The 19,728-nt window shown below is 56.1% G+C and overlaps 1 protein-coding gene across 1 annotated transcript; it reads right to left on the bottom strand.

The window, feature by feature from the left end:
- Positions 1 to 551: 551 nt before the first annotated feature.
- On the bottom strand, positions 552 to 19,375 carry Ngfr (nerve growth factor receptor). The gene is made up of 6 exons (XM_047545416.1): positions 19,178 to 19,375; positions 12,693 to 12,834; positions 9,327 to 9,686; positions 5,630 to 5,882; positions 3,981 to 4,141; positions 552 to 3,354 (listed from the first exon to the last, which is right to left on the bottom strand). The coding sequence occupies exons 1-6, from the start codon at positions 19,244 to 19,246 to the stop codon at positions 3,053 to 3,055; spliced, it is 1,287 nt and encodes a 428-aa protein (XP_047401372.1). The 5' UTR covers positions 19,247 to 19,375; the 3' UTR covers positions 552 to 3,052.
- Positions 19,376 to 19,728: the final 353 nt, after the last annotated feature.

Below are 19,728 nucleotides of genomic sequence, written 5' to 3'. Positions count from 1 at the left end.
CCCTGGATTCAATCCTCAGCACCCCGCCCCACAAAAGAAAGGCACAGGCAGGGTTGGTATAACCCTAACCCACTGTTCAGCACCTGGCCAATCCCTAGCAGACAAGAGGCTCCTTCAAGGCAATGACTATATTTCTTTCATGGGAGAGTGGGTTTCCCTAAGGACAGGAGTCTTGCCTCTCTCATCAGATCAGAAATATCCTCAGGTCCGAGACTCTCCTCCATCAGACGCGAGGCACCCTCAAGACAGACTTTCCCATCACACTGGGGTGTTTCCAAGTACCAGGATCCTTTCTCTTCCTTCCTCTGAGTCCCTGCCTGCCACATCCAGGTCTTCCTCTCTTCCCTCACAGTGTGGCTGAGGTGGGAGACACAAACCTTCCCCTCCACCCTTTGGCTGGACCTAGCTGGCCCCTCTCCCTGGATCTGGAAGTCAGGATGGCTTTGTTGTTCTTCCTGGAAAGAACAAGACTCCCAGAACTTTTCCCCGTGACCACAAGCCAGTCCCATGAGAGGACCTGGACAAATGACCAGCAGAAACCAAGCAGTTCTGACGACCAGCGCAGGCAGCCTCAGAGTCGGGCACAGGCCTGGGGCCAGGAACCTACAGCCCCAGGAGCTCCCAGGCCGGAGCCAGGCAGGGCCCACAGCCAGGCAGGCAGAAGCCTGGGGCTAGGACCTGCCCAGGAGAACCGGGAGGGAGGGACCTGCCTATCTGACTCCAGGCCAGGCCAGACTGCCTCCCACCAGGCCATCTGGAGCCAGATTCTGTTGTGTGTGTCTCACAGGCCATGTGGGTGGCTGGGAGCTGTGGGGTTGTGACCTGGCCTTCTTAGCAAGCCCCTGGCTCTCCTGTGGTCAGTTTCACTTCTGACATCTGGTCAAGTTCACAGCTGGCCAGCTTCCTGTATGGCCATTTTTACTTTCCCTCTCTGTGATTGGGGGTCAAAGGGCCTCCACTCCTCCCCACCCCCACTGAAATGAGCTTCATGGCTGTACATGCGAACTTGTGGATTCCTGATAAAACTTCCCCATTTGTTGGAGACACGGCACAACTCCAACCAACTTCAGCCACGGAGAGTTCCAGGAAATCTCTTGGCACTCTTTTCTTTTTTTCTCTTTGCTATTTAATGTTCATCACTTATGTTTTCGGTGTAGATTTCAGGAGGGCCCAAGAAATGATTACACAGGATGCAAAGAGGAGGTGACAGGGAGGGTGACAGGGGTCTGGAGCTCAGTCCCCAGCTGGAAGGTCAAAAGGGTTTAATCCCAGCCCAAGGGGAGGCAGGAGGGGCTCCAGAACCAACTCATGCTAAAACATACTGGTGGCTCCCCACCCCCTCCCCCACCGCCAGGGAGGAAAATAAATACATTCCAATTGTCCCCCTCCCCCAGGTGCTCAGGTGAGGAGGGGCCAGCAGGTGGGGTCCCTCCTCTCATTGCAGATTGAGGTCCTCGAAATGCCATCACGTGCAATGCTCCCAGTCCCTTAGCAGGGTCGGGAGAACGCTGGATGGGAGAGGGGTGGCGGTCCCAGCGCACCTTGCCTGGGGCTCCTTCATGCTAAATATAGGGGAGCCACACTCATTCCAACAGCAAGCAAAACACAAAAGGCCAGGGAGCGGGGAGGACGTCAGTGAGACCTCGTGGTCCCTTTCTGGCTACACTAAGGAAAACATTCCCTCATAGGGTCCCCCAAACATGGGAGAAACCCCTTATGGGCCCCAGTCCCACGGGGTCCCTTCTCGTGGCTTTGGCCTCCTGGCCCACTTTTCTTCACTGCAAGCTCCTGGGCCCAGCCAAACCCGTGCTTTGGAAAGGGGGTGCATTCCTCCACGCACAGGCCCCTGGAAGTCAGACGCCAGCTCCAGCCTCCGCGGTCCGTGGCCGCCAAACCTGGGGGCGCAGGGAGACCGCCCCAGCAGACTGCGCTCCCTCTCATACTTCTCTGGCCGTGGCCCCGGCAGGATTCAGTTTCAGCCCAGGAGAGAAAACTTGTGGAGAAAAGCAAGATGACCCATCCTGTGTGTGTGTGTGTGTGTGTGTCAGAGAGAGAGCACACGCACATTGCAAAGTGGGGGTCCTTAGTCCTTGACCCCTAGGGCTGATTCTAGGGGCCAATGTTGGCTCCAGGTCTGTGCCAGGATGGAGGACACCAAGAGACTAGGGTCACTTCACATGGACAAGCCTGAGCGGAGACAGGAAGAGGAGATCAAAGGCCTTTTCCCGGCCCAGACCTGATTCCAGGGGGATGTCAGTGGACAGCTGTGGGCAGGCATCCCGTCTCCACAGAGGTCCCACAGCGGCCTGGAGATGGTGGAGGCTAGAATGAACTTGGCTTCAAGACATTTCCCTGAAGGTCACCTGATCCCCCTCACCCAGCCTCAAGTAAAACCCAAGGTCCCTCCTTCCGAGAGGGTGGTGTGAGCCTGTATTTGATCTCACCATTGCTGGGTGGCTTTGGGCAAGCAGCTGCCTCTCTGGGCCTCACTGTCCTATATGTAAAAGGGAGTGGACTGGCTTTCAAACCTGCTTCCAGCACAGACAGGATTCTGATCCTCTTCCTCTTGGGCCAGAGGGGAGGAGCAAGGGGGCTGTTTGGGGGGGTGCTTAGGCCACTAGAATGCTCCCTCGGTCCCCAAGTTCACAGTGTAGAGTCCATGGCTCTGGTTCCTTAGTACCTCCTCCTGAGTCTCTGGGGGCTTGTCACCACCACCAATACCATCCCTGGTGTCAGACCCCCAGATAGGACACCTGCTAAGGTGGGAGGGGCTGGCCCACCCAGCAGTGGGAGAAGGAAGCGAAGGCCTAAGATGGTGAGAGGCAGGGGCGGGGAGGCTCCCCTCTCTTGCTCGGGAGGGAATGTGATCAGAAGCGCGGGGGCCACACAGGAGCAGTGACAGGGCTGTGGTTTGGGGGCCTGGGCTCGAGGCCCTGCCCAGAGGAGCTCAGCTCTGCCAGGCTGGCCCACCCCAGAGGGGATGGGCTCCATGGGGGTTGGCGGGAGCATCCATCCTCAGAACGCGGGGGCAGGGCGGGGGCTCCCCGTGGGCTCACACAGGGGACGTGGCCGTGGACTCGCTGCACAGGCTCTCGGCAATGTCGGAGCGCTCGATGCGGTGCAGGGCATCCAGGAGGGCATCGAGGGTCGCGCTGTCCTGGGCGGCCCAGCTGGCAAGCAGGGCGCGGACAGGGCAGGCCTCGTGGGTGAAGGAGTCTATGTGTTCAGGCTGGTAACCCAGCTGGCCCGCCAGGTGCCGCCAGGTGTCCCCCGCAGAGCCGTTGAGCAGCTTCTCCACCTCCTCCCTTTTGGCTGGGGGCAGGCTGCTGTAGAGGCCTCCGTCCCCCTTGAGTGCTGCCAAGAACCCAGAGCAGTCAGGTCCTGCCCCAACGCCCCCACCCCGTGGGCCTGGGAGCCTAGAAGACATTCTCTCCGCAATCTGGGGCGAGAGGCAGAGGGATGGCCAGGATGAGATCCTGGGAAGGGGGCAGGGCCAGGAGAGGGCTGGGGGATGCTGACTCACTGTCCCTTCCTCGCCCACAGCTCCCCTGCCCCCCAGCCCCTTCCCACCCCGCAGCAATTAACCAAGGCGGAGCAGGAGACAGGACTCTTCAGCTCCAGACAACTGCAGCAAGTGCCCTGGAGCCCGGCTGTGGGCCACTAATTAGGGGACATACTTAACCACTTGTTCCCCAGAAGTCCAGGGCAGGAGGCTAATTGCAGCTACTTTGGGCAGTAATTAGCCCCCAGGGGGGACAATTAGCTTGATGAGTCTGAATGTTCAACTAGTAAAAGTCTCCATTTCCCAACATGCCCCATTGGAAAGGACCTCTCTTTCCCATTCCCCTTTCCCAGCCTCTCCTAGCCTTCTACAAAGGCAATTAGCCAGTCCCTCTGGCAGTCCCTCCTGTAGTCTAATCTCAATCATGCCAGGTGTCTTGCTTGCCTCAGTTCCCCACCTGCCCTGCCCTGACACTTACCGGGGCCTGAGGCCGTCTGTGTGTGGGGCTGCTGGTCATGCAGGCTCTGACTGTCCACAGAGATGCCACTGTCACTGTGGAGTTTTTCTCCTTCCGGTGGGGGTGTCTGGTTCACCGGCCGACTGTTAGCTCCCTGCTTGTTCTGCTTACAGCTGTTCCACCTGGAGCCAGGGGACAGCCCACGCCTCAGGGTGAGTGGCTGGACTAGCCAGTGCGGCCGAAGGACCCTGATGTGTGGGGATGGGTGTGGGGACACGGTAGGTCCCCACAGTGTCCTTACATATTTGCCCCCCACAGACACAAGGAAAGCTCCAAAGAGCAGGAGACATTCTGCAAGCATCCAGTGAATATTCAGCAATCAATGGGGCAGACATAAATGACTTTCCAGAAATTCTACTTTTCCCAATCTGCCCTTCTAAAATACTCCCACATGTGAGCAGCGATATGTACCAGGATTTCCTCTGCATTTATAAGCAATAACAAAAAACTGGAACCAAACCCAATGTCCATCAAGAGGAAACTGACTAAGTAAATGACTGTCCATCCATATTACTGAATGAGTGGTTACCAATGATCAGATAATCTATGTCCTGAGGAAAGTTCTCCTGAGGAGGATTAAGTGAAAAAGTACATCATAGAATATGTAAAGTTCGATCCCCTGTGGCTTTAAAAAAAAAGACAAAACCCTGTGTGTTTACATGCAATTATAAGAAGTTGTGTGTGTGTGTGTGTGTATAAACAAAATGCACAGAAAATGGTTGGGAAGGGTACATTCCAAACAGATTTCTCCAAAGAGAAAAGGAGTAGAATTTTAGGGAGATAATGAAGGGGGGTTACCCTTTGTTTTAGGACATACTGGTATTTTTTGCAGTTTTCTAAACAAACCTGTATTACTCTGATGGTTTAAAAAAATGGAAAATATAGTTAATGCTTTCCAGGAGTTGTTCTTCCTAGGTTCCTGGATATGAGAGCCACAGAAGCCCAAAGGTGACACAAGAAAGGGAAGAGCCACATGCATACCCAGGTAGCTTTGGCCAGAGTGGGACTGGGAAATAAGGACACCAGCAGTTGGGGGTGGGAGGAGTCAGGGAGGGAAGGGAACAGCTGGGAATGGGTGGGGCCACTAGAGCCAGGACACCACAGGGGCATCCCTTTCCCTCACCCGCCTGACCTGCCATGCCCTGCTTTGGGACAGTGGTAGGTGAGTGAGGAAGAGCTTACTTTGGGGTTGAGACAAAAGGGTTCATGTGCCAGGTACCATGGTGCACACCTGTAATTCTAGCAATTTGGGAGGCTGAGACAGGAGGATCAAAAGTTTGAGGCCAACCCTAGCAACTTAGTGAGATCCTAAACAATTTAGCAAAATCCTGTCTCAAAATAGAAAATAAAAAGGGCTGGGGATGTGGCTCAGTGGTTGAGTGCCCCTGGGTTCAATCCTCAGGACCCACCCCCCAAAAAAAGGGTGTGTGTTTTCAGGTCAAGAACAGAGAAATCGGGGCTGGGGAGATAGCTCAGTCAGTAGAGTGCTTGCCTTGTAAGCACAAGGCCCTGGGTTCGATCCCCAGCACCCAAAAAAAAAAAAAAAGAACAGAGAAATCCCTCCTTGAGGACAAATGTCCTTGCTCTCTGTCCCCTGGTAACCCCCTCACCTCTTGAAGGCGATATAGGCCACAAGGCCCACAACCACAGCGGCCAGGATGGAGCAATAGACAGGGATGAGGTTGTCGGTGGTGCCTCGGGTCAGTACGGGTTGGGAGCTGCCCATCACTGTAGTCACCACATCTGCCACCGTGCTGGCTATGAGGTCTTGATCTGGAGGGACCTCGGGCTCCTGGGTGCTGGGGGCTGTGCTGTCTGAGCCCTCTGGGGGCGTGGACCGTGTAATCCAACGACCAGGGATCTCTAAAGGAAAAGGGCACGGGAGTGAAGGCCCTCTCCCCTCCAGACCCTTCCCCTTAGGTCTGACCCACTCCATTGCTTCTTTCCGAGGCCCTACCCTGGGTTCTGGGTGCTTGGGCACCGAGCTGTCATGCACCAGGGTGGGAGCTATGCATGATGTCATGCTGGTGGAGAAGAGTGAGAGCTACAAGCCAGGAGATCTGGATCCCCATCTGCTCTGTCCCTGGTGACACCTCAATTTCCCCACCTAGAGAGTGGGGCCATTAAGAGGAACAGTCACTAAGCGCCCTTGTATCTTGGGTTGTGGACGGAGGACTCTATTCTGCCCCTCCTGAGCATCCTGAAGCCTGGTGTGAGGTGAACACACAAAGACGCCTGAGCCACAGGGAAACATCAAACTGGCCCCAGAGTGCCTAGATGACCAGCCCTAAGGGAGGACGAGGGCACTCAGGCCTGGGCGGGGAAGTGCACCTCCCAGAGGGGCCGCTCAGCCCCTTCCTGTCTCTGAGGCCTGGGCTGGGGGTGGGGTGCAGCTTCTCTCCAGCCAGCCCTTTGTCAGTGAGTAGCTTCTGGTTCCTGCCCTGTCCCCACACAGCCTGGCCCTGCCACCCAGAGAAGACTGTGTCAGGTAGCCAGGACCCTCCTTGGCAGGAAGCAGGCTGCTGGTAGAAAGAGGTCTGCGAGGCAGGTGCTGCCCACTGCCCGAGGGGTTGGGAGACTGTGCCCAGCCACCCACTGAGGCCTTCTCATGCCAACTAGGCACTGCAAGCTTCCCTGGCAGGGGCCTTGGCACCTCCTGGCAACAGTGGGTGGGATTTTCCATTTCACCGCCCATCCCGGGCCAGTGCAAGGGGTTGTGGCTCTGGACAGCCTGGGGGTACTTGTCTGGGCAAAGTCGCCTGCCCCATCCATCCTCACTTCCCACGCCTGGGGCAGGGAAAGAAAGCAGACCTGGCTTGCCAGCGGGGTAAAAGGGAGGGCACCTTGCTTTCCAGCTCAGCCCCACCCAACCCCCTGTGTGCCCACCCAAGTTGGAGTCTAAGCTGCCCACCAGTCTTCTGGCCTCCTAGGCTCAAGACCAAGATGCTTCTAAGGCCTCCAGATGTGAGTTTGGGACCCATCTGACTGGCAGCGGGGGAAAGGGATGCCATCTGCCGCTCCATCCCACCCCTGCCCCATCCCAGTCCTGGGAGTGGGCGGAGGGATGGGGGTGGGACGTGGAGAAGACACAGCCTGTCTTCTGGGAGTCCCAAATGGTGTTGGACTGGGGAAGGTCTTCTCATGACCTGTTAAGGGACCTGGGCAGACCGGGTGGCAGATGGAGCCCAGAGGCCGCAGATACAGTCAGCTCAGGTGGACACCCTGGACCCAGAGGCTGAAGGTGCATGAGGGTAGGGTGGGGGCGAATTGGGTCATTACAGAGATGAGAGAATAGCTGGGAGAGGGCAGTAAAGGGACAAGCCAGGCTAAAGACAGTGCCCAGGGCACTTTCCCTCGCCTCATGATGGGGGTGGGGGATGAGATCCAGATGTGGCCAGTCCACTAGCATTCCAACCCACTAAGCCCTTGGCAGGTCCTGACAGCCATTTCCGGAACTGGAGCTATCAGACTTGGGGGTGGAAGGAGGGACCTGGTTACCTCTCCTAAACTTCACTGGGAGCCTTCTGCCCTGAGGGTAGGTGAGTCACCTTGTTGATACCTGAAATGTATATGCAGGAAAGTATGGTATACTGGAGGGGAGGGGGAAACCAAGCCAAGAATCAAATTCCATTTCCTGAAATAGACCCTCTGCCCTGGAGCTGACATTTAATTCGGCAGAGGCTGGAGCTGAAAGAGGACCAGGGCAGGAAGACCCCTCAGGGGCACCCGCTCCCTTCCGTGACTGGGAAAGTGGGGTGGCATCTGGAAGGACGTTGTGAATGTCCCAGAAGGCAGAGCTCACCCCTCCTCCGGCTGTCCCCTTTCTTTGCTCTAACCGCACCCTGGACTAAGTGGCCCCGCTGCGGGCCCAGACTTGCCCACAGAACAGTGCTGCCCACTAGCCTGCTGCCTGGCTGCTGAAGCCCTCCCTGCTCCGCCTGGAGCCAGCTGCCTGTCTCCGGGTCCTGGGCCAGCTCCACCAGAACCACCCACCCAGGGGTCTACGCCCCATTCCTCCTCCACCCACCTCCCTTATGCAGAGAGCGTCACACACATTCCCTGCCTCTCCCCAGGTTGACAGCCCTCTCCACCCTCCTCCCCGGGGATCTCCAGCAGCCTGTCAGAGCCCTGGACAGACCAGAGGCTGCCCAGGGCCAGGGTATCCATATGCCATCTGACTGGAGGCTGACCGGGAATTCTGAAGCTGGGACCCTGCTCCCTCATCAGACTGGAGTCCCAGCTAGCTCTCTCCCATCAGACTCGAGACTCCCTGCAGGGGACACTGTGTTGCTGCTCAGAGTGAGGGCAACCTGAGGTCAGTTCTCCAAGGGAAGCAGCTCAGTGGGTGTATGGCCACAGGGTGATGGGAAGAATGAAAAGGCACTGCCAATATCTCTTGGGGGTGGCAAAGTCTTCCATCTCCCCCTGAGATGGACGTCACCAACAAGAGAACAAAACAGTTCTGCCCTGATTCCCAGGGTGCTCCCTCCTCCCTCTCCTTGAAGGTGTGGGGTTAAGGTGGGCACACCCCACTCTCCTCTGTTTGTACCCTCCCTTGTCCACAGGCTTCCATGCCCCATGCCTGTCACTCTCCTTCTTGCTGCCACAGAACCCCTCCCTCCATGATCTTGTTCTCTGTATCCAATCTCATGCTGCAGAAAGTTGCTACAGGGATTGTTGACTGCCCCCCACACACACACAACAAGGTGAAGTGCCACCCTCCACCACTGTGTTTCCTAACCTTCAATGACCCTGGCAGCCATAGGCCAGGGAGGAGACTGAGGTCCAGAGACAGGAGTGACCTCCCTGAGATGACAGGGTAAATTCTATCCCAGGTCCTAGAGCCTAAAGCCACCATGGACCTAGACCAGGACTCAGAGCCAAAAGGTCCAACTCCAGTGGGCCTGTTCCAGTTCCCGAAGCTTGCCTCAGCATGGAACATGCCCTGTTCTGGGCTCTGGAGGTGGTGGCCCTCTTCCAGCCACTGTCTGCGGCCCATCCAATACTGGCGGGCCGCCACAGATGAATGAGGTCCTGAACACGAGTTACAGTGTAGTAATTGCGCCTAGATGATAATGCCGGCTTTCCGAACTCTTTGCCCAAAGAAGCAAATAGTGAAAGGGGTCGTGTGGGGAGATAGGATCAGAACCACCTCCTCCCTCAGGTCACACAAAGGGACAGGCTGGGGAGGGTGCCTGAGGGCTGGAGGTCACACAGCCGCCCTAGAAGACCAGGCGGGGCCCTCCGCGACCTGCAGAGGGCGCCCTTCCTCAGCCTCCAGCGGCGCTGCACGCGAACGGCGCTCACCCTCGCACTCGGCGTCGGCCCAGCGCGTGCACTCGCGCAGCTGGCGCTCGGTGTCCTCGCACACGGTGCAGGGCAGGCACGGGTCCACGTGGTTGGCCTCGTCGGAGTACGTGCCATCAGGGCACTCCTCGCACACGGTGTTCTGCTTGCCCTGGCACGAGAACACTAGGCCCGAGCCCGCCTCGCACACGCTGCACGCCTCGCAGAGGCCGGTGGTCTCGTCCTGGTAGTAGCCGTAGGCGCAGCGGCACACAGCGTCGTCGGCCTCCACGCACGGCGCCAGCATGCTCTGCAGGCCTACGCACTCTGTGCACGGCTTGCATGGCTCGGTGGCACTCGCCACGTCGGAGAATGTCACACCTGAGGGCCAGGGGACCGGCAGGGAAGTAATGGACAGAAACTTAGTCACCTGCTCTTGGGCACTTGGGATGCAGGGTCTGGAGTCCGCCCCTTCCCATCGCCTGCCAGGTTGAGTTTCCCCCTCATCTATTCCCACCCTCTTCCCTAGAGTCCCTGATACCAGCTGGTGACAGTGACTGGGAAAGGTGCCAGGAACCCCATCCTCCAGGCTCCAGAAGCACTGGCCCGGAGGAGTCCCCAGTAACCCAGCTAGTGCCTGTAAATTCCTTGGCAAATCATCTTAGAGAGTTTTCAGCCCTATACCCGGTCTTCCCAGCATGATTAAGGAATTATCTGAGCCTGGTTCCCACCCAACCCTCCCCGCAGGCCAGAGTTAGGCTGTGAACCCAGCCCAGGCAGGAGCCTTCCACTAGGGAGCCTCTTGCTTCAGCTGTCCTACCATCCCTCTCTGCAGGGGGGGCTCAGGTGTGGCCAGATGGGAGTGACTAGGGTTAGACAGTGGAATTTCCCACCCATGCACTATCTACACTACCTGCCCAAGGGCTTGGTTCTTGAGGGTGGAGATGGCACTCCAAGCAAGAAAGTTCAAGTACAGCAGGAGGGGTTGAAGTTAGAACACAAGAAGGACTTGCATATACAGTCCTCGACCCTTTCAGCTGGCATAAAGGGAGGTTTCCAAACTCATACTTGACTAATACTTAACAAATGAATATGAGCGTCAGAATAAGGGGAGGTGGGGTGCGCCAGCGTACTTGTCTCCTTGTGTGGGGGTACGGGTGGAGCTGGGTGGAGAACTCTGTGCCAGTTTGAATCCAGGAGAACCTATCCTTGTTCCAAGGGCAGGAAGAGCACAGACTGGGGAACCCAGAACCAGGGAGGGGCAGAGAGCTCAGAATGTGGAGGCAGAAGTAGAAAGACTATGGGAGGGAAATGGGTGCCTGCCTGAGGCGGGGTCTCCACATCACCCAAAGACTCCAGAGACCAGGTGCAGCACAGGGTCATATCTTGGAGAGGGGATGGGGACACCAGAAAAGAAAATCTAAAGAGAAGCGAAAGGGGCAGAAATGGGGACAGGAGAGAGAAGAATGGATGGAGGGAAAGGGCCTGTGGGGAACCCTGTGTTTCTCTTCCTGGGGAGCAGGCAGATCTGACTCAAACTTGCTTCCATCAGTTATCAGTTGTGTGACTCTGAGTGTTTTACTTAACTTTTCTGAGCTTATTCCCTTTTTTTTAGGGAATAATATCTCCTCAAAGGGTTATAGTGAGGAATAAATGGAGTTCCGTGGAAAGAGCACCTTATGCATAGCAGAGATCCTTTAAGGATGGGCCCCATGGGTGGGCAGTGGTAAGTACAGTGAACTTGGGTGGTGGATAGACAGTCGAGCAGTTTAGAAAGGACTTCTAAACCCAAACAGCTGAGGCAGGATGTCCCATCTGTACAAATAAGAGGGTCCTATCCGGCAGGCATGCAGTCGGTGGGGGCAGGTTCTAGTCACACTGGAGAGGAAGAAGAGAGCCCTGCTCCTGGGAAAATACAGCGATTAGCAGAAAACTCCTGGGAGAGGGTTTTAGGTGGTGTGAAAAATGTGGTCTTTTTTGGCAGAGCATGAAGGCAAAAGCTTAATAGGTTTCCTTGTGGAAACGTTTTGAGGATAGTCCACTGGGGTCTCCATCCCATAAAGTGGGCTTGTAAAGGCAGCCTGTTAACACAGCTGGAGGAGGCAGGGGTGGTAGAGGGAGGGGGAGAAGGGCGAGGGAGGATGGGAAGGTTCCTGCGAGGCCTCTGAACTGCCTCTGCTCCTGCCTCTCCTTCCTTCACAGAGATTCTGGACTTCCCTGTCCTGTCCCCACCTGACCTCCTCCTGCAGATTCCTTATAGAAGACAGTGGGGTCCCATCCGAGGGGATGGGTCCAGAGAGGAGAGCCCTGAGCTGGTGTCTAGGCAATGAGAGAGGCAGACTTTGGCAGTTCCAGGACACCCATGTGACTAACCCTGTCCTGGATTGGAGACCAACTATGTTTAACCAAAGCCAGGGCAGGTGCCAGATGGCAAGGTGGGAAGACAGTGTGTTTGAGTTCAACGTCAGCCTCAGCAACTTAGCAAGACCCCAAGCAACTCAGAGAGACCCTGTCTCTAAATAAAATATTTTAAAAGGGGCTGGGGATGTGGTTCAGTAGTTAAGCACCCCTGGGTTCAATCCCTGGTACCCACCCCCCAAAAAGGGAGTAGGTATCGAATGCCAAGAAGACAGTAGGATCTAATTGGCAGCAGATATGGAATGGTCCCTGAGCCCACGGGCCCAAGGCAGCAACTGAGCACAGGGGTATCCAACAGAGACCCAGACTTCTGACTGAAAAAGGCACAGAATTCAGACCTTAGACAAGACTGGGGCCAAGGGGCCAAGACCCATCATCCCTCTGCTTCCCTCATCCAACAGCCCTTGGAAGACAGGTTCTTTCCCCTCCTGAAGGAAATTCCAGGAAGGAATGGCCACAGTTCCCCACTCCCCTCCCCCACCCAGGGCATCATGGGAGTGCTCCAGTCCCCATCACTGCTGCCTCAGGAGAGCTCTGCTTCCCTGATCAAAGCTGGAGAACAGTTGTGGGGGAGGGAGGCAGTCACACCTTCCCAGGATCCCCCAAGGTCAATCTCCAGAGCAGCCAGGATTTGATCCTCCTTCCCCTCCCCGCAAATACACGGAGGGTAAGTTGCAGCCATTGATTCTGCAGTGCAGAAGTTATTTTTAGCTGGTCTTAGCATCAGCTCCTCCTCGATGCCTGGCCACACTCTTCTACCGGCCTCTGCTTGGGATCTGGGAGGGGACACCCCTGGGGGTCCCCCACCAGGCCTCCCTCCTCCCTCAGTACATTTCCCTCATCCACTCTCTGCCTTCTCTAGGGGTCAGACCCACTTCTGGTATACAGTGGTGAGCAGGGGACCTCACCAGGAGGCAGAGCACTTGCAGGCTCCCCTAGGTCCCCTCCTGGCCCGCCACCCTTACTCACTGTCCAGGCAGGGCTCACACACAGTCTGGTTGGCTCCGCAGGGCTGGGCCACGCCCTCTCCCACATTGCAGGCTTTGCAGCATTCTCCACTGTGGGTGTACAGGCCCGTGGGGCACGCCTCCTTGGCACCTCCGACGGACACCTAGGTGGGGGAGATCAGAGGGTCAGACTGGCAAGAGGAAGGCGGGTGTCTTCCAAGGGGGGATCAGACAGCCCCTTCCTAATGCCTTCTATTGGAACCACCTGGGCTGGGATGAGCTCACCAGGGAGGCATTAGGCACATCAAAGCTGGCGGGAAGGAAGGCAGTGGGGGACAACACGCCCCTGCAGGCTGCTGGAGTGTGAGGTCAGAGCCTCGGATGCAAACCTTCAGCAAAGTTCACCTTGGGGTTACAGCCCCACCTGGAATCCTATGGACACACCACATGGGGAAGGTGGCTTGAGACTCAATGGAGGGCCTTCCGGTAGGGTGTCATGGATGATTGGACAGGTTGCAGCCTGCACAGAAACCCCAGCTGGGGGAGCGAGCAGAGCTGAAATCTGGCCCAGACTCCACTTGCTAAGCTTCACACCTGCAAGACTGTATTTACCCAGAGGAGGACCTTTTTCTAACACAGGCTAGCAAGGCCTTCCTCAGGGTCTTAATTCCACATATTAAATATCAAAGGGGAGGTGTCTGAGCCCAAGAGCAGAAGCCAGAGGGCTAGGGTCTTGGGTTCAAATCCTGACTGCACTAGGGGTTTCATCCTGTCCCGATTTCCCTCTTGGAGTTATCATCTCTCCATAGATAGAGATGTCGACAGCTTGGTGCCAAAGCAAAGAACCAGCTGATGGTAGGAGTCTGGTGCCAAGACAAAGAGAAAGGGATGCCTGTTATCAATGAGACAGGGACTGCTCTCACCACCCAGCAGCCCTACCCCACAGGGTTTGATTTCCAGCCACCAGCCCTCCCATCCCCACTCCTCCCATGTGGCCACTGGAACAGAGCGGGAACCAGGGGAAAGGGGAGTCAGATTCCTGCCACTGAAGCATCTTTGCTCATGGATGGAACAATTTAGCACCAGACTCCCTAGAGGGAGGGGCTGCTGGAGGCTTGCTTTAAATTTCTGTTCCTTAAAAAAAAAAAAAAAAAAGCGCAACTTAATGTCTAATAAAACTCCAAAGACTGCTTTGCTGGCTCCAGACTGTGCAGCCCCATTTGATGCTGAGAAGCTTGGGCTCTTGGATGGTGGGACCAGCGGGGAGCTTTACAAGGTCATTTGGGGCACTCCTCTACTTCCATGTTGGTCAGATAATGGTCAAGACACTCCGTGCCCTCCAGTCTTTTAAGACTTCCTTTTGTCTCACCAGGGTTTGGTGGGGAAGGAAACAGAAGAGGCGGGAGATGCACAGGCTGATCAGCCTAAGGGGTAGCCATGGTCCCCATGAGTCTGGCAGTGAGGACACAGACAGAGAGGAAGGGAATCATGGGTGCTGCCACCATCTTCTCCCAGGTGTCAGCAGCACAGAGTGTTGAGAACATCTGCAGACCAGGAGCCTGGGGGTCCCAGCTCTAGGCTTTCCCCTGGGAGGCGAGATTCCAGTTGTGATTTCTTTTCATTGCTTAGGGCTCTGCCTAAATGCCACTTTGTTGAGGAAGACATGGTTTCACTGGCCCTACACTTCCCGCATGAGGCAGAACTGCATTGCTCGCTGTGATACTTCACAGACTCCTTCGCTAGACTATCAGCTCCCTGAGGGCAGGGGATAAGCTTGTCCCAGTGCCTGACACAGCTGGCACATTTATAGGTACCCAAGGTACCTATATAATGTTCATGGACTATAAGAACATGAAACTACCACAGGACCTCAATTCACTAGAACTCTGGGAGAATTCTGAATGACTGAGTCCCCTTGAGGGTCAAGGTTTCTGCTATAATCTCCTGAAGTTTTTCATCCTCACCACAGAAGCTGTGCAGTTCTTTGTGTCAGGAACAAGCCTTCCTGGTTTCCCCAGGACCCAGGGCCTCACGAGCTGCTCACACCAGCAGTTATTCCGGTCTTCAGTACAGCGGATGCTCTTTGTGTTCTTTATCCCAAATTGCCACACTTTTGTCTTTTTGAGATCCCCTGTCAGCTTTTTCATAGTTTTTTTCTATCTCTCCCCTTCCTGACAAGGTATCAGTTGTCACTCCTTGCAGCTACCAGAATGTGACCTGCAACAGCTCCTCCCCCAGCATCCTAACTTGTTAGGCCTAATTGAATCTTCAGAGTCCCTCCGCAGGCCTGGGGAGAAAGGTGTGAAGTAGGAGCTGAGCAGGAGGGGCAGTTCTCTGAGCCAAATGTGTGAGCTGTAGGGCCTCCCTCCTCTGCTGTCTCCATGGCTCTGAATGATGGCTTGTCATTTAGGGGCTATGCCTAAGTGCCTCAGTTTCCACACCATTTGGTTCTCATGACAGCACCTGCCCCATGGGTTACTGCAAGTAGGAAATGAATGAGGTGACAATACTCTTTGCCAATGTCCTTCTTGCTGCTTTGTGTGGCTTCCGGCTTTGTGTCAGGTAATTGAGGTCAGTAGGGATCTGGGCTGTGGATAGCTGAGGAGGGTCTGTCTGTGGTACTTGTGGGTGGTATGTTGGCTTAGGACAAGCCCCTCTACCAAGAAGACTGCTCTCCCTCCTCTTGGTTCTTCTCTTTTCTCAAGACTTGCATGTGGAATGGGGGCCACATAATTAGTGATTGTGTGTTTCCTGTGCTTGTTTTATGTTCCCTATATCATGAAATCCTAGATCTGCTACTTACAGCTCTGTGACTCTGGGCACATTACTTAATCTCCCTAAACCTCAGCTTTCCTACCCAAAACACTGGGTTCATGACTACAGTACAGGGTTGCTGTGAAACAATTTTTGCAAATATGTCTAGTGTACAGTGGAAATTCAGTAAATGTTAGTTATCAAAGAAATAGCTTAGCCAAGCATGGTGGCACACGCCTGTAATCCCAGCAGCTTGGGAGGCCGAGGCAGGAGGATGGCAAGTTCAAAGCCAGCCTCAGCAATTTAGCAAGGCCCTAAGCAACTCAGCAAGACCCTGTCTCTAAATAAAATATAAAAGAGGGTTGGGGATGTGGCTCAATGGTTAAGTACCCCTAGAGTACAAAAAAGAAAAGAAAAGAAATAGCTTATTTTGGGGAGTTTGAGTGACTGACCCCAGGCAGGACACAGTAGGAGGGGGAAGGTTTCCCAAGCAGGCAGGGGTGACTAGAGTTCAGGCTAAGTGCTCCAAATCAGATCCAAAATGACTGATTTATCAAAATGACAGACATGTTTGTCTGCAATTTGTTTTTATTACACTTATTCATCTCAGAGTTGATGGAAGGAGTTACCATTTTCCAGAATGTTATACAACCTTTAATTTCTGCCATTTCAGGGCTTTGGGAAATGCCCTTAGATGAATTGGTTCTTTAAGAATCTTAACTTTTTAAATTGGATTAAGAAGAGGAAACACAACAAAACTGTTAAAAGCATATGGCTGCTTCCATGTGCTCAATCCTAACCACTCACGACAGCTTCAGCGAAAGTTGCGCAGTTGACTGAAGCCATAGCCCCTGCCAGGGGCAGGAGAGGTTTGCAAGTATCTGGAGCTTCTGCAGAAGTCGATGCAAAACCCAGGGAGGCCCTCACCCTTTGGGATAGTGGTTAAGTTGTGTGTGGAAGATAAGAGCTAATTACCTAAGATGATGCTGTGTGGAGACTTGAGAGGGCGGGTGTTCTGCGTGGGGAGAAGCAGTTCTATTCTAAATTTGTGGCACCAAATACAGGATATAACCTCCTTGGCTAGTGGAAGTTCAGGGCCACACCTCCTTTTGTGATTTAGAAGTTGCGGGGCAGCCTGAGGCGGGAAGAACCGAGTAAGCGCCAAGTCAAGCTTCCAGACTGCCAACAGGGGAGGCTCTACTTACTAAGTGGGGGAGCCTGATCTGCCTGAAAGTCTGCGAGGTTCCGCTACCTCCACTGTAAAACGGAAATGACTAAATTTACCTTGCTGGTACCGTCTAAGGATTAAATAACATAGGACAAAGTATCCGGGGCAGTTCGAGGCAAGTAGTAGACTGGACTGGCACAGAGGAGTGGGGGTTATTTATCTCCCAGAGTCACCTCCTACCCACCCTCCACCCAAGCCGGGCTACTCACGCCCGCTCATTTGCTGCGCTCCCTGCTGCATCCCTATTAGGCACATTAGCCAGCCTAGCGTCTCCTGTTACAGACGTCTGAATGACAAAGTACCTCCATTACCGGCGCGGCCGGCCAGCAGACCCGCCGGGACGCGCTCTGGTTTCAGCACTCTCGCCTCGGCCCAGGAAGAAACTCGGATGGCCGCGGTGCACAGAGCCCGCCCATACACAGCAGCTCAGCGTGGAGGCGTTGGAGAGAGCCGCAGGGGCCGCGGTCGGCAGTTCTGTGCGTGGTCCACCTTCTCAAGCCCCCAGGACCCCAAGGCCAGCTCCTCTCCCTCTGCACCTCTTCTTTCCACCAGGACACCCTCTCCTGCCCAGGTTCACATCCCGCACCCTCACTCTTCCGAGATCCAGATTACAGGCTGCCCGTCCTTCCTCCCTGCCTTTTCCACCTGCCGCCCCCACCTTCGGACAAGAAACATTCCTAACCAGCGGCGTTAGTCAGCAAATGCGCCCGCAGTCACTCCCACACCCCCAGACAAAGCCACAGGTACTGACAGCTCCAAGTAACCGGGGCTGAGCTTTAGGAATAGGGCCAGAGCCGGAAGAGCATCGCAGTTCACCCACTACCGTACTCCACCGCCTGTCTAACTCGGGGACGGTGTCAACCCTACCCAGTCATGAAACTCAACTCGTAGATGGAGCTGAGAACTCCCACTGCCTCCTGAGAGGCGGGGGCATCAGGTGAGGAGGAATCCAACCATGACTGTAACCCCACTTGCTTTTTGATCTTGGTCAAATCGTTTAAACTCTCAGAGCCTCAGTCTCATTATCAGTAAAATGGGCACTTGAACGTGCAATGCTCAGACAAAAGATGAAGGTGTCAGGAAGGGTGAAGAGGGCAATTTTATTGCCAACCTTCCAAGGCATTCAGTTCATGGCTACACACCATGTCACATCTCCTGAAGATCTTGTTAGAACTTGACAACCTTTGCCAAGTCAGTGCCTCTGGACACAGTCGGACAGAATCTGAGGTGTGGTGGCATCCAAAGCTGCGCAGGACGCTGGCAGGATCTCGACACGGCTGGGCTCGAGAACCCAAGGAACCAGGTGGGTACGACGCTGAGGTCTTGTAACTTGTACGACGCTGTGGTCTTGTAACTTAATGGGAATGGGGGTGCGGTGCGCAGCCCTAGGAGCGCTCACAGCTGCGGAAGGCAATCCCCCGCCCCGCAGTGCCCCCTGCGGGCCGCCTCCTGTCTGCGCAACTGGGAACCCCGCGCTCCCGGGCCGTCACTGCCTTGTGCTTCCCAGCACTCCGAACCTCAAGATGTGGCCGCGGACGTGCGGAGTCAGGGGGATTGCCTCTCCATCCCACCCGGTCCGCCACGCTGCTTCAGACTATGCCTATTCGCTCGTCGGAGCCCGCCGGCTGCAGGGGAACGCGGGGAGCGGGTTCGCTCAGACGCAGTGGGCGCTCCCTTCCCAGCCCGGGATACTCAGCCGCAATTCCCGGACTGGGCGAGGCCGCGGGAAAGAGCGCTGGAACACGCGGGAAATGTTTGTGCCTCCGCTCTTTTTCTTCCCACTGTCCGTCAGTGGGCAGGCAGGGCCCCCTACCACTTTAGAGTCCGCGATCGCGTCTCCCTCCGCGTTCCTTTTTGCATCCATCCCTCTACCTCCCTTTTCGTTGTCTTTTTTCTGCACTCCTCGATTCACTTCTATTCCTTCTTCAGAAACCCCTCTCTGCTCCCCGAACCTCTCCTTCTGACGCCCCTCCCCCCCATTGTCTGGCCGGTCCCCATTGTCCATTCCCTGTCCCCTCTACTCCAGTCCCTCCAACCTCCTCCCCCATTGTTCCATCCCTTCGTCTCCGGTCCCCGCCCCAGCCCCGCTCGCCCCTCACATCCCAAGTCCCCGTCTCATTACTCCTCCTCTCGCCTGGGTTCGGTCCCACGACTCCCTAGAGACCTTGATGCCGAGGCAGAAAGACCCCTCGGGATTCCAGCATTCAAGTGCCTTCTTCCAAAGAACCCAGGCATCCAAGAGCCCCCTGACCTCCTCCTGAGAGACCCCTCCCAGCTCCCTCACACCGCACCCAGTGGTACCGGGGACCGGCACCCGTGCGCGGGTCTTGCCCTGGGACTTAGAGTCGCCTCTACCCTTGGAATCGTAGAGCCATGTGGGTCCCGGCTTCGGAGCTCCTCTCCCGTCTCCCACTCCCAGCATCTGGGACCCTAAGGTTCTGTTCTATTTTCTGGGTGGTGGCGCCCGGCTCCCCTTGAGGTTGCGATCCGGGGAAAGGGAGTAGGCTTCCCTCAGATGCACTCACCCCTAGGAGCAGCAGCAGCAGCAGCAGGCGCGGCCAGTCCATGGTGCGGCCGGCAGCACCTGCCTCCATCAACCGCCTTCGGCGGCAGCGCTCGGCTTGCAGCTCAGTTCGCTCTAGCGGACAGGGCTGAGCTGCGCTGCGCTCTTGCGACCGCCGCCCGCGAAGCTGGACGAGGCTGGGCTCGCACTGGCTGCGAGCGGGAGCGGCTGGGTGAAGCCAGTGCCGCGGCCCCGCCTCCTCCCCTCCCAGCCCGCCCACCCCCGGAACCGCGCCCGCCCGCCCGGCAGCCTCCGGGTGGGGAGCCTACAGGAGGGGAGGGGAGGCTTGCGGGGAACCGCGCCCGCGCGCCCCGCTGCTGCTCCTCCGCGCGCTGGCCCACCCCGCCCGGGCATTCAGTGCCGGGGTTGGGCTGCCGCGCATGGGTCTCGGACTCTGTGGGCCCAGGGGCCTGGGCGTCCCCAATGTGTCTCACATTCCTCTTCCTCTGGCTGCGGCCCGCCGCAGGGTTCACTCTCTTACACATCTTCCTCCGTCTCTGGCTTCAGCTTATT

Source organism: Sciurus carolinensis, chromosome 3, assembly GCF_902686445.1.
Source record: "Sciurus carolinensis chromosome 3, mSciCar1.2, whole genome shotgun sequence".
In the NCBI taxonomy this organism is placed as follows: domain Eukaryota; kingdom Metazoa; phylum Chordata; class Mammalia; order Rodentia; family Sciuridae; genus Sciurus; species Sciurus carolinensis.
Note: the sequence above shows the minus strand (reverse complement) of the source record. Positions and strands in the feature narration are given on the sequence as shown.

Coding starts and splice junctions, on each gene's coding strand:
- Ngfr (XM_047545416.1), bottom strand. CDS start 19,246: ATGGAGGCAGGTGCTGCCGGCCGCACCATGGACTGGCCGCGCCTGCTG. Junction 12,835..19,177: donor TGCTGCTGCTGCTCCTAGGG/GTGAGTGCATCT, acceptor TCCCCCACCTAG/GTGTCCGTCGGAGGTGCCAA. Junction 5,883..9,326: donor GGCCGACGCCGAGTGCGAGG/GTGAGCGCCGTT, acceptor CTTTTCCTTTAG/AGATCCCTGGTCGTTGGATT.